The sequence below is a fragment of the Dioscorea cayenensis genome, chromosome 9 (assembly GCF_009730915.1).
Source record: "Dioscorea cayenensis subsp. rotundata cultivar TDr96_F1 chromosome 9, TDr96_F1_v2_PseudoChromosome.rev07_lg8_w22 25.fasta, whole genome shotgun sequence".
Taxonomy (NCBI): domain Eukaryota; kingdom Viridiplantae; phylum Streptophyta; class Magnoliopsida; order Dioscoreales; family Dioscoreaceae; genus Dioscorea; species Dioscorea cayenensis.
The window spans coordinates 2,531,740-2,547,783 of NC_052479.1; the positions used below are offsets into that span (position 1 = coordinate 2,531,740).

Sequence of the window (16,044 nt, forward strand, 5' to 3'; positions counted from 1 at the left end):
TCAATCCTCCCGAGTGATTTAACAAGTAATTCCATGCTCTTTGCAATCGTAGGGAATACATTTTAAAAAAAATCGCATTTCTATTCTGTATGGGATTAGGGACAATTGCTTTACAAGAAGGATTGTTTACTCATGAATTCTTGTTAAATTCACATTGAGATTTCATCAAGTGCATTGCTTTTGTGGGGTGTCTGTATTAGCACTATACTGAATCAGTTACTATTCACTCCTGTAATAGCAGTTTAGTATATTCTACGATTTCTCTTGATTCAAATAGGATTACTATACCTATACAACCTTTGTCCTAAACTTATAAAACCCTAGAAAGACTTTACTCCCGAGCATCCTGTTTCCCCTTGAGTTTCGACCGATTTCATTTTCATATTCATGCTTTTTATTCTGTTTCTTTTTATTTTATTTGCACATATCACAGTTTTTGTTTAGACTAATTTTTGGAGTTAAAATTATTACGCTCGCATTAACCACTATCAAGCGGTATAAACGACCCAAGTTTTATGATTTTAATGGAGAACCATCATCTTTTTAATTTTAATAATTGATGTTTCATTAAAGGGAAAATATCTATTCATGTAGGTATTTGATTATTTAGTTAGTTCAAAAATAAACTGAGTGGTAGAACTCATGAATGACAACTCTATGACAAACGTGTTCACTCATGTGTACAAGAGAATCAATCTAATTTGGTTTGGTCTGATCCTCTGTACCTTTCTATTGTCATTCCATTCTTGTATTTTTCTTGCATTGCTGAATATGCATGTATCGGTTTGCAAAATTGATAGGATTGCTAAAGATTTTTTGCTTTTTTTTACTGTTGGCATTTATTATTGGTTTGCAGAATTCACACATATATGATTGGTAGATTTTTGTATTAAAGAAAATGACTCCTAGAGTTTTTTTTTGATGTTGGTGAAGTGACTCATATATGCTTTTGTTATTTTTAGTAAATTGGAAGTTCAAGTAATTTTTATGGGAACCTTATTAATTTTTTTTTAACTTTTTGTAATATTTAAACTGCAGTGATTATTTTTTAGCAGAAAATAGCCACATAAAACAAATTGAGATTCACTTTCCTCATCAATGGTTTATTATTCACCTTCATTCTCTCTTCAAATTTTCCTTGGCTTGAAAATGCTTCCTAAGAATGAGAAGCTAACAAATAACAGCCAAAATCTCCAACTTTATTAACCAGTGATAAAGACAAAAGGCTAGATGGTTTTTAAAGAGAAGAATTGAATTACATGGTTTTATTGTTAAGACTTCTAATTTATTATAGCCCATGCATGTAATTGTGTTAGTCACAACAATAAATCTTGTAACATTGTTATAGGCCTACTGGTGAGATTGAAAAATGTTCAACATCAATATTGATTTGTTTATGAATTTCATTTGTTTCTTATTTATTTGTTGATATCCATTTAGTGATCAAGAGAGCTATCCCATTAGCAAGGAGAACTGTCCACTGAACCATCAGCTTAGCTGAAGATAGAACCCACTTAGTAGGATTGACTGGCTATTAAATTGCTCATACTTTTATGTTTGTTTATATGGGACTTTTCTGATATTTATAGCACAATATTTTCCTCTTAATATGGATGTTTATCCACTTAGCCAGAATGACTTGCTACTTATTAGTACTCATGCTTTGTGTTACCTAAGGTTTTCTCCACTACTTGTAACAATATATTGTCCTTATATTATGCGCTTAGGTTTCATCATTTCACTGTAAATGAGTAGTTGAAATAAGCTTGAATTTCATTTATTATAGTTGTTTATTTCACTGTAAATGGGAAAGTAACATTATTTTTTCCTACTTTATTTTGATTAATATTTACTTCATTATTTTCATAACTAAAGCGAGAGAGACATTTATATAATGTTGTTTTTTTCTCACTTCCTCTAACCATTTTGAATTACAGTAAAAGTTTTATAAAGTTTGTAATCACCTTGATGTTTTTTTTTTTATATATATTTATTTTTTACAAAATAAATATATAATGTGAAATTTTTCACCATTTTTTAATCACTTTGGGGAGATAGAACGTCAGCCGACTTTTTCATTTCTTGACATTTTGAAAAAAATATATAAGTCCTTAGCTATGTAACTTGCTATTTATATATTTTGCATTGTCTATAGCGAGAATACTTCCAAACTACTAGTAATAACATTTTCTTCTTATTATAAATGTATATTTATTTTGTGAAAGTGATTTACTACTTATCTAGTAAGAAGTCCCAAATTCACATGCAAACCCATAATTGATTTTTTTTTTTCTCCCTTGGTGATTCTATTTAATGTTGAAGTTTTTTTTAACCTCAAATACAAGCAAATGTGTAAATACGCAAATATGAATTTTCTAGAGGTATATGTGTAATCCTATCCTTTAAAAAAAAAAAGGTATATGCGTAATTTTTCTTGTTATATAATATTATATGGAATGCCCATATAGCTAATATATTATGCATGCATGGATATCATTTTTTTATTGTATGAATTGCTATTATATGAATTCCATGCATCATTTTGCTAATCAAGTACTAATTTTTATTATCATCCTATTAGAAATCATATAGGGATGTTGTAGCTTATTTCATGGGGTAAACCTAAAGGATACATTTTACCCTAAAGAGAATAATGTGAGTTTTGTTCTACAATTTTAAACTTCTTCCAATGTAAATTCTATTTATATTTTTTCTATTTTTTATTAAATGCATATTTTTGATGTATTTTGATTTTACGTATATATTTCATAATCGTATAAAAAAATTAAAGAATTTCTTTTTAAGTGGCGCTTTCTTTAAATGGCAAAAGAGTAAGATTTTACATATGACTAGGCAAATTCCCTTGCTCTGCCTAATTTTTTTTTTTTTTTTTTTTTTTAGTTTTGCAAATAAATAAAGCAAATATAAATAAAATAATACCCAAAAAAAGAACAAAAAAAATTAAAAAAATAAATAAATAATTACACGATAGTAGATATCACAACCTCTTCTACAATTTATTAAACAATTAAAATAAAAAAGAATGATGTTAGGATTATAATCACATTTTTTTTTAAATACATTTGGTTTAAAGAGTTTCACTATCTCTTATTTTTCTATATTTTCATGTCTTCAATTTCTTCTAATTTACTTACAAATAAACCAAAGCAAAAAAATGCTCTTCAATTATTATTTATAAATTGACCTAAAAATGCATGCTTAAATAACTCCATATTATGTTGACTAGCATATATTTTCTATAAAACAAATATTTTTAATTATTATAATTGGCTTTAAAAGGTTTAATGGAATATTCAATACAAAATTAATAAATGCAATTAAACTTTTCTATTATTAATGCTATAATTAATGTAAACAAATATTTAAAAGCAATAATATCTTTAAAAAGATTTATAATTATTTATTAAAATGCTCTCTATTATTTGAAATCAGCTCATTTAATCTTTTTCTTATAATTTCTGTCTTTTTAGCCCCCGTATTTTTCTAATTTCAGAAATTTTAGTTCACTTGCCAACTGCCAAGAATTTGCTGATGTACTTTTTTACTATTAAAATTCTTTAAAAAGAGGAAACATGAGAATAAAATTAGTACTAGGCCGGAGCACCACAAAACTTTTCTCCACCACTCATGCTACCAAGCTTGACATCTATGCATTGTGCAATATATGTTAAATAATAATAATGAATCCATAAACTTCTAAGTTTCACTAACTATTTGAAATTTAGCAATTGATACAATTAGTTCTTCTATTTGTTGGACGTATTAAATAAAGTAAAAATGAATAAAAGCAGCACCATATCAAATGCCAATGAATCCTTTGAAATTAACAAAAGCATTACAACCTTGGAATTCACCGAGTTTCGCATAGTGTCTATGAAATTTGGAGCAAATATTAACCATTCTCAAAAAAACAAAAACATCTTGTTAGCGAGTAGACTAAGATTTTCTCAAATTAAGAAAATGTAGTGATGGAAAAGACAACAATTATAAAAGAGTTAGGGCCGATTTCAAATAACAAAGGAACTATTTCGATAATTATACCATCTTTTTAATTTTTTTTTAAAATACTAAAAAGACCAAGTCAGTAAATTCTAACATAGAGAATAACACTAGTTAACGTGTGAAGTAAGATTTTCCAAATTAGGAAAACAAGGGGACTAAAAAGGCAGCAATCATGACAGAAAAACTAAAAGAACTAATTTTGAAATAATAGAGGGACTATTGCGATAATTATACCGTATATTTCCATGCATATCTTGTGCATACCAAATTTGTCAAAGTAGTCCATCTTTAAATCAAATTATTCACAAATCAAACATAGTGTTCCAATATTCTTGAGAATCAATTTCTTTAAATTCCCAATAATCTAGTTATATAAAGGCCCCCTACAATCAATGATGTAAATGCCCCTTATGTTTTCTTAACATTTAGGAGTCATTAAGTTCACAAAAAGTTACATAACCGTTTGAAATTGAATTACTGGGAATATGATTTCCAAGCTAAACCAGAATATGTGTAATTTCTATTTGGTTGACAACTCTATCATGCTTGATTAGCTAAAAATCTTATATTATCAATTATTTTTTTACTAAAATACCCTTACTATGGGCCAAATATATCAAAAATTTTAAAAATTTAATGTAAATATATCCTATTATTAAAAAAAAGTAAAATTTAAATTTTTAAAATATTTAATTTTTATTAATAATATATATATATATAAAGTGTAGGTTGATTTTTTACTTAAAAAGTTTTAAAAATAATTTTTATTAGAGTATATCAACAATCACCATTTGGTCTATTGGCATCGGGTTTCTTACGTAGGGTGTTCGCCTCGAATGTCAAGCGTGGCTCCCCGAGTTTGATTCCCATCTCGCGCAAGGTGAGGGCATGGTTCAGTGGTGAGCGATGTTTCTCCATATGTTCGTCTCTGGGTTCCGGTATTTGTCGCCTTTCTCAAAAATCACCCACATTTATAGAGGTATAAAAATAAGTTTCTCTTTATTTTATATTTATGGATGAAAAAGTTATAACAAAAAAAAAAAGGTTCTTTCCTAATGAGAGCCCTAACTTTACCTTTGATCACCAGGATCTATGATTATGTTGCAATAATAGAAAGGGACATTTCTTTATTAGTATAACAAATGGAATTGTCATGCTTAAAATTTAATAATTTTTTTTAATTAGAATAAAATAAGTTCCTCATGCATTGATAGAAGATATTGACTTTTAAGTAGAATAAATAAATAAAATTTTACTTGAGGATTGACCTAAAATGACAGTAGTTAGGGTCATTTATTAAATGTATTCAAGTTTAAAATTTTGTGTATCTAGAAAAATACTTATTAAGAAAAATCTATCTTCTCATAGGACATTGGCCATAAAAATAAATAAAGCTTTAATTCAACATATTTTGCATATTTGTTTTGAAACCTTGAAGGAATTTTTTTAAAATTTATTAATGTTATAATAGAAAAATATTTATGATATTAGGAATCATACTTTATCGAGTTAATATGATATATATTAAAAATAAATAGAATTTTTATCTTTAATAACAATAATTTTCAAATCACTAATTATGAATTTTGTTTTAAGACAGATATTTGATTCATCTGTTTGTTTCTATTATCTCATTATTTATTTTGACTGTTGAAAAAATGTTTCTTGTGTGGTGACAATTACATACATCTGTTTAAATAGATACCTTATAACATTTGCTTATCAATGTTTTTAACAATATATATATATAGTGTGTGTGTGTGTGTGTAGGTCTAAACAAGCTTCACGCAATTATTGGGCATCCAACCCTTGATATTTTAAATATTTTATTTGTAAGTTATATCAAACAACACAAATTATTTCAACACAACCACCACTATAATTTCGACAATAATGCACATGTTATGCTTTTATAATTAAAATAAGTCAATATAAAAATTATAACATTTTTTTTAATAAAATAAGAACCATAAAATGAAGAAAACAAGATAACAAAATTTTTAAAATGTTGATAATATCTTTTTTTAAGAAAAATATTAAAGATCGAATTCTAAAGTTTTGGGTCATCCACATAAAAGTTCATAAAAAAACTAAAATATACATTTTGTTAATTATAATTTTTTTTTTTTGCAAAGTTAATATTATCATCCCACAAAAAATCATATTAAATTATATATTTTTCCTCCAAATGTACACATTTAAATATGATTTAAGGCTTTATAAAAAAAAACTTTTAAAACTATTTAGCTATATATATATATATATATATACAAACATTGTCATTAATGGTTTGAAGTAATGGATAGTTGTAAGAAGTTAATAGCTTTGATGAACTAGCAATGATTTAACTAAGTATTATATAGCAATGTGTGGGTACAATTTTCATTAATTAAGCATATGTCTATGTGATTACTGCATAGGCATATGTAAATGAATAGAAAGGTAAGTTCTATATTTACATTACTAAAATCATAAAAGTGGTTATCTTTTTATATCTTTGGATGAATATGATAGATGCAGCTAATATGCCATGTCTTTAGACGAGTATATTACATATAGCTCATTTGTCATGTTCTTCATTAGATGAATACATGTGAACTTTAAGAATATTTAATAATAAAAAATTATAAAAGAGTGGGAGTAATAATTAAGTAACTAATGAGTTAAAGTATTCCCGTAAAACAACAAATTTTTTAGTTTTTACAAAGAATGTGTTTGCAAAACACCGAACCTTTTTACAAAGAATGTGCCATGTGTCAAACTTTTGAAATCACCATGGATGAAATTAATATTATATATAGATTTTTTTTTTAATTGAAAATTCAGAGCACAATAAACATACAATTTCTATTTTTGATATATTTTAGAAATAAACCCCAATATAAATGAAAATTTAATTATTTTTTTAATAAATAAGAACCAAATCATCACACAATATAAATAAATCCGAACCCGTTATCAGCTTATCGGGTTATCGGGTTAACGGGCACGATTCGCAATCCAGTAACAAAACCGCACGTGCGAGTTCCGACGCGTCCTTCCGTTTGCGAGCCAAACGGAATTCATTCATTCTCTGAAGGCTTTCGTTGTTGGCTCCTCCGCCCGCTGCGGCTCCGGCGATGGCTTACCGGCGGAAGCAGGCGGCGCTGAGGCCGGCCACGTTCGAGGAGGTCCGATCATCGTCTAGCCCTGAGGATTCGTCGCCGCCTTCCATCGCCGCTCAGGCGATCCGCGCCTCCGCAGCTCACCGTGATTCCTCCCTCTCCTCCGCCTACGGTGAATCCGCCATCGCCTCCGCCTATGGCCGCCGTAGCTCTTCGTCTCCTCCTAAGGTTCGTTCCTGACTCTTGTTTTTGGTTACTGTTTCAGATTTGAATGTCCTGTGATGGCGAGGGTTTCGGTTTGGGATGATTCGTAGTGGTAGATCGTTTTGTTGGCGTGATTGATCCGCTGAAAGAGAAATTTTTGGAAGATTAGGGTATGGGTTTGACTCGCTTGGGGAATTATTTAGTGTAAATACCATTTTGTTAGCGTAAATTTATGTGAAACCTTGTTAATTTGGTTTAATGTGTTTTGATGATTTTAGATTGGAGATGAGATGTTGTTGAATTTTTTTCGTTTACTTCAATAGCATAAAATCGATTTAGCTTGTAATTTATTGGTTACTGGGGGAGTTTATGAGTTCTTTGGTTTTGGAACGTGTGGTATGATCTTCTGGGTTTTTTTTTTTCTTTGCATACATTTAAGATAATTTTATGTAGGTACTGGAAGAATGTATGCTGAAGCCTGAGGATGGATACTGGTGATTTATAGGACCACTTTTTGAATTAGCTTCCTTCAATTTTCATATGAATCTTGAAGGGATAGAGTGGATTAGTGGTTTCAATTTGGGTGATATTTTATTTTTTGTTACTTTTGAGTTTAATATGGAGAAGTTGAAGGCAGTCTGTTACATAGCTATATTGAAACTTATTGTTTGTGAGATGTGTTGGCCATGGGTTAGGTTTTTTGGAGGAAGAATGAGGGAAACTAGCCAAGCAGTGGTGATTGCTTGGAAATCCCCTTCTTTTTATCTTAATGATTGACAGAGATGCCATCTAATGTTTATCATGCTTTGGTTGGTTTGGCTTCAGTAGTTGGTGTTACCAAAATGTACTTGTGTGTACAACTAGTATTAACAAAGCATCAATTTAGATTGTTGATTCTCTCTTGGGATTGAGAATGCATTTGGTTTGTACCATTTTTTTGTCCTGAGCTGTTTAAAATATAATGATAACAGTAATAATATATTAATATTTTATTAACATATTAGGACCACTGCTACAGAGCTTTGCTAGCTATATGCTTTGGTGCAAACAAACAAATGCTAATTTAAAACAAAAAGAAAAGAAAAGAAAAATTAAGATATGATAATTGGAAATCTCTCTAGCCATTTTTAGTGATCTCAAAACGGTTTTTCCCTTTTTGATTATCCTCCAAATGCTGCATTTGGTTAGAGGAAGTTGTTGCTTTTCCACCTTAACTAAAGAGGATTTGCAAGCATATTTTCTCCCCCAGTTGCTTAATCTTTATGATATTGAGACTAAAGCAAGAATAGCCACATTGTCATTTTTTGCCTGAAGGCATCTGAAATGCTCGAATGTTTTATAGGCTTCTGTTTTCTATCTTTAAGCTGTCTAATTGTTAAAAGGTGCACAGCATTTCATTATATTAATGTCAAATATCATCTCTTCATCTGTTACTTAATTTATGGCACCAAATGTAGGAAGCTACAACATACGAATACACATCTATGAGAAATTTGAACGAGTCCAAATATGGATTTTGGGGAATTTTGGCTAGAAAGGCTAAATCCATCCTTGATGATGATAATGCTGCACAACGATTTGAATCTCATGGCAGGAACCAGACACAAATGCCTGATACTGCAATGGGTAGCAAGGTGAGGGTTAATTTAAGTTACTCTTATTTTTTTTTAGTTTTCCTACTATCTGGTGCTGTGGAAATTCACTTTTGAATGAACATAAGGTCAAATTTCATCCCACTAGAATAGAATAATTGCCAAAGCGGGAAATTTAGTTTACTTTGTAAACCACATCATAGGAAAAGAAACCTCTAGAAAAGATAAAATTCTTCAGTAGTGTATCTCTGTAATATAGAAGTTACCAAATATTGGCACATTCCAGCACTGATCTTCCTAGATGTGTTCCATCCTTATTAGCATGTGGTGCGAATGGCAACATTAAAGGAAATGTTATCTTCTGGATAGAAGTTTATGTCATTTATGGTTAAAATGTGATGTAGAATGGGCAAGGAGCATTAGCATGGTCAGTTGAACACCCAAACATACTGATATGATTATTCTGAGCGATGCATAGATTGAAGCAGCAATAATACGTCACTTAACCCTGTATTGGAAAATGATTCTACATATAGACTGCTTGAAGATAGGCCTCGCATATTTGGTAAACAATTGCTATAGCTGATTGCACAAAACAGATTTTTATTATCAATGTGTAGGAGAGTGTCATAGTTGGTATTTAATTTCCAGAAGATGAAGATGCCTTGCCCTTGAAACCGCCGTGGGGGGAAGGGGCCGTCCAAATTGCATACTGTTGACATGGATGGCTGAAAATGATAAATGTTTAAGTGGACAGGAAGGACCTTTAGTAAGTCTAATGAAGAAGGAGAGAGGAATGGCAATAATGGTTTATTTTAATGAAATTTTGTATTCCTAGTTTCCTATGAATAGAGAAACACATGTTACAGACGACCTTACTTGTGGTTACTGTTTTTCAGTTTTGATTCTGAGGTCGAAGAGATCTTTGTAAAACCAAAATCAAGAGAGAGTCGACTTTGCTAGCGAAAAATTCTCTATCTTTTAACCAATACAGACACTAAATCTCTTCAAAGACATGCATATATTATTAGTCAATAAACCCTTAAGCGCGATGAAAAGATTGAGAATTGTATCCAGTTATTCAATTTAAGCTACAATTGTCTCTTTTCCATCAAACCTTAAATTTCAGTGTCCTTTTTTGTCAACCGCTAAATGTGTATGTCATATTCTCTTTTGACACTGTTCACTTTCCTAAAGTTTTGTCTGCCTAAACCTGCCTTTCGTATGCTCTTTGTTAACCGCAAAGGCTGAGTTATGGGTGTCATTCTCTGAGTGCTTCTCAAAATTATAAGAACCCACTCCAGTGATAAATTACTTAAATTTCCTGAATTCACAATTGATGACTAGTAAACTCCATAGTTACAGAGCCCCTAATTAAAATCTGTTGGTGCACAGAAATAAAAATGCTTGATTCTGTTCATACCTCTATACAGTTTGTCAAGGATATTCATGTAACTGCATACTGTACCGGATTATGTATGCACTGAAGTGTATAAACTATTTAATAACACATATACAAAAGTTCCCTCAATTTAATGTATTATCTATTTCTATTGTTGTTTAGAATTTGAACTCCAATTCTGTTTTTCCATTAATTTTGTAGTGCTGCCTGCTTAATTTTTATTTGCTAATTACAGCTCCATCAACCAGATGTGTCATCTGAGGGCAACCGAAAGAAAGAGAACCATAAAAGTACAGAAGCCATTGCTTCTTCCCTTAACTACATTGGTGGTACTATTAAAAATGCCTTTGAAGTAAGTGGTTTACTACTTAGTTTGCTTGTTTCCTTTTAATCATTCCACTAATTATTAGTGTAGGTGTATTTCATAGGAATCACCCTAGAGCACCTCACATGTTGTAGGTTGTCATATTGTATTTGGCATGCCCTGTTCTACAGTGATTAACCATGAGACATTTTATGATTACCATGAAATTTATAATCTTATTTTTGGGCTTAATCTATAAAGACTGTGGTCTTTTAACTTTGTCAGGAAGGTTTGACAATTGTGGAAAACAGGACAGCAGACATCATCCAAGAAACACGGAAATTGCAAATTAGGAGAAAAGGCAATGGTTCTGGTGCACAGAATCTTGCTACAGATTTCCCGCAGATGCAAGCTGATCACGAAACTCAACTAAAGGCATCTCGCGATGTAAGGTGGCAAATGTGTATCAGAAGAATCAATGAGATTATTTTGCGTATGTTTGTTTGTCATGAGTCATATCTTTTACCAATCTCCTCATTTGGTGAACAATTTAGTATCTCCGAAAACTTAAGCTTTTTGATATTACTTCAGACAGTTGGAGAGTCTCACTAAAGGAAATAATCTGGTATTAGAACTGGCTCTAATTTCATGCTCTTCTAATATTTTTTCCCCATGTATAATTAGGAAAAAAGCTGCTCTCGAACATAACCTGATAAAGTTGATCATTTTCAAGTTTCTTTTATCTTTTAGTGTCATTGCAAAGTTCACCTGCTCTTATGTAATTCTAGACTTCTAGTTTGATGTTGTTTGGTGCCTCTTTATTTTGTTTTCCTTTTGCTTCATATGGCTTTGGCATAAAATATCTTTTATGTTTGTGTTGTTTTGCCATCTTGGTGGGATGAGAAACGGCCTTATTTTCATTTATTTCAGGTTGCAAATGCCATGGCTGCTAAGGCAAAACTTCTTTTACGGGAGTTAAAAACAGTAAAAGCTGACCTTGCTTTTGCGAAGGAAAGATGTGCTCAGCTCGAGGAGGAGAACAAAATCTTAAGGGAGAGTCGTGATAAAGGAGATAATCCTGAAGATGATGATCTGGTAATATTTGTTTTACATACCAAAGTGGTTTTTTTTTTGTCTTTTATATGTGATTATTTTTTGTTTTATATTGCAAGATGTACTAAGGATGTGTCACTATGCCCATAGTTATATGCACAAGCATCATTCTTCTCTTGTAACATATTTTATATACTTGCCAATGCACTTTTTGCATGCAATGGTTCCATGCTTTATGATTTTACATTATCAAGTTCCTTCTTAACTCAAACACATGATTTATTGTTATGGTTTTATTTTGATTGAATCCCCCTTCTCATACAAGAGGGATTAACCTTAACAGACAGAAGAGTGGTACCATTTCTAAGATGAGAATCTCAGGATGTTTTGTTTTTCACCTTTCTTGTTATATATGATCAATAGGGTATAGGAATCAATATGTCATAGTCATGGTTAATCATATGAACAATTGGGAACACCGAACACCATATTAAGCCTTTGTGCTTCCTTGGAAACTATTTGAACCATTTACTAGTATAATGCTATTTCACATCTAATCTTGATAACTTCAGTCTACCAAATTCCTAATTCAGTCCATCGTATGAAGCTCACTTTCCCGGCATATCAAATCATTTTATTCGTTTTCTGTGTTCATCACAGATAAGACTCCAATTGGAGACATTGCTGGCTGAGAAGGCAAGGCTGGCACATGAGAACTCAATATACGCCCGCGAGAACCGGTTCCTCAGGGAAATCGTTGAGTACCACCAGCTTACCATGCAGGATGTTGTCTACGTCGATGAGGGCATTGAGGAAGTCACTGAGGTTTATCCTGTCCATAATCCACCATCATTATCTCGCTCGTCATCTGGAGTACCCTCCCCCGTCGTCTCCAACACAAATCCCACAACACCTTCACCGCCACAACCAACACCTCTTCAAAACACTATTGTCAAGCCCGAAGCCTGCCTTATCATTCCGGTCCCTCCTACACTCCCGCCATTGATCGTCAGAGAGACGCAATCTGTAGCCACAAAGGCCACCGGACCACCGTCCTCTCTCAGTCCGACATCCCCAACTGCTTGAGAAAAATTTGTGACTTGTGCTTGCTGGTTTCATTGTGCATGTAAAATTGTATTCATTCTTGTTTGTTGTTTGGAACCAGAATTCAGTCATTTGTGCCATCATTATTTTGCTCTCATATAAATAATATATATAAGTCCCTCCTGTTACCCTTGTTTGTTTTGCCATCTTATCACAAAACTGGTTGTTTAGAGTTTTGCATTGCTGGATCTGACATGCAATGGAATACATATTTTGGCTCCATTGAATTATTTGGATGTCTATAGATGCCTGACAAGCCACTTTTTGCTTGAATATCCTTCATAAACTCAGATTTTTGCACATAACAAAAAATTAAAAATAAAATATTAGGGTTCACATGCCAAAGAACAAACAAATTAGGGATTAGATGCTTCCCATGAAGCATTAAATAACACAATTTTTTTTTTAAAAAAAAAGCCTTAATATCCCTCACACAAAATTGATATTCTTATATATATATATATATATATATACAAAGACAAGTTTGTTTGTCAGTCTCCTTAAAATAGCAATATTTATGAATATTTATTTTATTTTTCTTCTCGTTAATATTACATCACAGTTTTTAAGACAAAATAAACACATATATATCATTATATTGTGGGAGATACTATATTATATATAGAGAAATGATAATCTACGGATGTCCTTAGATTATTATTTTCTAAGAACGTTCTTTTTATAATTGTTAGATCACTATCCAACAATTTTTTACTGATAACGTACACAATGTAGAATGCGTTTTACACTGTTTATAATGATTATAGTCATCGGATTATATGGATATTCCTAGATTTAAAATTTATGAACGTCTATAGATTATCGGACCTCATTATATATATATATATATATAATATGTGTGTGATTTTATGAAATTTCATACTCAATTATTTTCAGCAGTTAAGCTAATGATAACAACATCAACAACAACAATAATAATAATAATAATAATAATAATAATAATAATAATAATAATAGCAAATTCCAAGTCTTGTGAAAATGAGACATAAATAGACAATTGAAGCAATGAAATATTATTTTATTTAATTTTTTTTTAACTAATATTCTTTTTGTTGAATTTTATATACAAAGATACATACACACATAATAATAAATTAATTGAGAAAAATTAGAAAAGGTTGTGAGAACTGAGAAGTGGAAAGCAGCAAAATAGTTAGTCATGGACAGCTCATGGTTACACATGCTCACCACAATTCATAGAAGACGTGGCGACAGCAAAAAGACACAGATCTCGTGCCCGCCAGCCTGGCATCTACCTTCTATTATTTCTTGCCTCGGGATCAGATCTCACCCTTGATCTCATCCCATTTATCACCACACGTGTCAATGATATATATACCTTTTATTTTCCTAATTTATAATAATAATAATAATAATAATTGAGAGGTTGGTAGAGTTTGGATCATTCATAGCTAGATTTTCAAATCTTATAATTAAAATAAAAGTTAATGTCTATTTAAAAGCATTTTAATATAGTTTGGTGATTTGGAAATGGCAAGTGAAATTTTTATTTCAAAATAATGATAATTTTATAATATAAATTATATAGAATAATAATATATGAAGTTAGTGTTCATGTATTTTTAAGATATAGTTATATAATGTAATAATTTAATTGAGAGACTACTTACTATAATACGCATACATAAGTAAGATTATGATATTTCTAATAATCAAGAAATTTGATGAGTTTTTGAAGTTTTTCATTTATTTATTTCTTTATTTTTATTTTATTAAACGATAATTAAATCACTTTACTAATAAAACATAAAATAAATACATATCAAAGCAAAGTGAAACATTGACGCTAATTGGCATAACACATTCAGAAAGTATAATTAAAAAAAATAACAAATAACCTACTAAAAATTAAATTATGACAAATATAAACAAAAAATAAAAATAGAGTAAAAGCTCAAAGAAATTTTAAGGGCTCCCTAACACCAAGCTCTCCTCGGTTTAAGTCGGTGTCGGTGCTTAATTATCTCTCGAGGGGCCCCCAATTTGATCACACAATGGTCTAAAAACTCGAGGTAAATTTTTTTTAATACATAAAATATTATGTAAGTTTAGAGTCAAGCATATACTCATTATAGCTTTATATTTGATTTTTTTTAAGCCTAAAAAAATTTCACATGTTCCAAAATGCAATTAATAATGGGAGAAAATGACCACGAGTTTTTTTTTTAATTAAAAATAGAAAATATCCCCTATAAAAGATATTTTTTTATAATTAAGCAAATAAAAAGAAAATATTTTAACTTAAATCATAACATTAATTTTTTAAAAAAAATTTATGAGTTATTTTCACGAGATTGGACAGAATCACTACATAGTGCAGTTGTATTTCATTCTAATGATGAGTGAACAACTATGGGTCATTCACTTACGGTTAACTAGCCAAGATATTATATATTGAATGCCAATATATGTTTTTTTATTAGAGTAGTTGTATTCTCCACCCTTCTAAAGTCATAAAATTACATAGTACGAAAAATTACTATGTAATTATGATTTTGATATATTATTCTGGATATACAAATATTTCAGTACTTTACATGTTAACTTATATATAATAAATTTTAAAAAATAGGTAAATAAATTATCATAATTTGTGCACATCTACTCTCACACTCTTGAGCTTATTTTTATGAAAAAAAAAAAGAAATTAAGGTAGTAGCAAATAATTTCACTACTTTGAAAGGGTTGGCAAGTAAAAAAACCAGAGTATAATAAATTCGTCAATCCATTCAAATATCGAGATGGCTTCGCGGTTGGCACCGCGTTGAACTCAAGAGTCGTTCACACTTCATAAATATCTAAATAGCTCCTCTAAATTCAAACCTCACAATTCAACTCTTTTTTTTTTAAATTTAAATAATTAAATTCAATTATAAATATATATATATATATATATCATTATTAAATGATTGCACCCACAAATATAAACTACACAAAGTATAAATTTATTAATATAAAAGAGATAATGAGACCAATATTGGCAACTATTTCAAATTTGAAAAATTTTAATTCATTATATAATTACATACTATATGAAGAGGTGGCATAAATCACTGCATTATTTAAAAAAAACAGAATAAAAAAAAAGCTAATTTGGAATAATGGCACGCGTGTAATAATAATAATAATTAATCTAGAAAAAAAAGTTCTTTTTCAAAAAAGCCCCTGGAATGGAAAGGTTGAAAAGGAGGATTCATAAGTAAAAATATAAAAGAC

At 30.2% G+C, this 16,044-nt stretch overlaps 1 protein-coding gene across 1 annotated transcript; it reads left to right on the plus strand.

Annotated features, from left to right (window-relative positions):
- The first annotated feature begins 7,059 nt into the window (after positions 1–7,059).
- On the plus strand, positions 7,060–12,914 carry LOC120269249. The gene is made up of 6 exons (XM_039276587.1): positions 7,060–7,355; positions 8,789–8,965; positions 10,561–10,677; positions 10,915–11,076; positions 11,560–11,724; positions 12,343–12,914. The coding sequence occupies exons 1-6, from the start codon at positions 7,143–7,145 to the stop codon at positions 12,766–12,768; spliced, it is 1,260 nt and encodes a 419-aa protein (XP_039132521.1). The 5' UTR covers positions 7,060–7,142; the 3' UTR covers positions 12,769–12,914.
- The last annotated feature ends 3,130 nt before the right edge of the window (positions 12,915–16,044 follow it).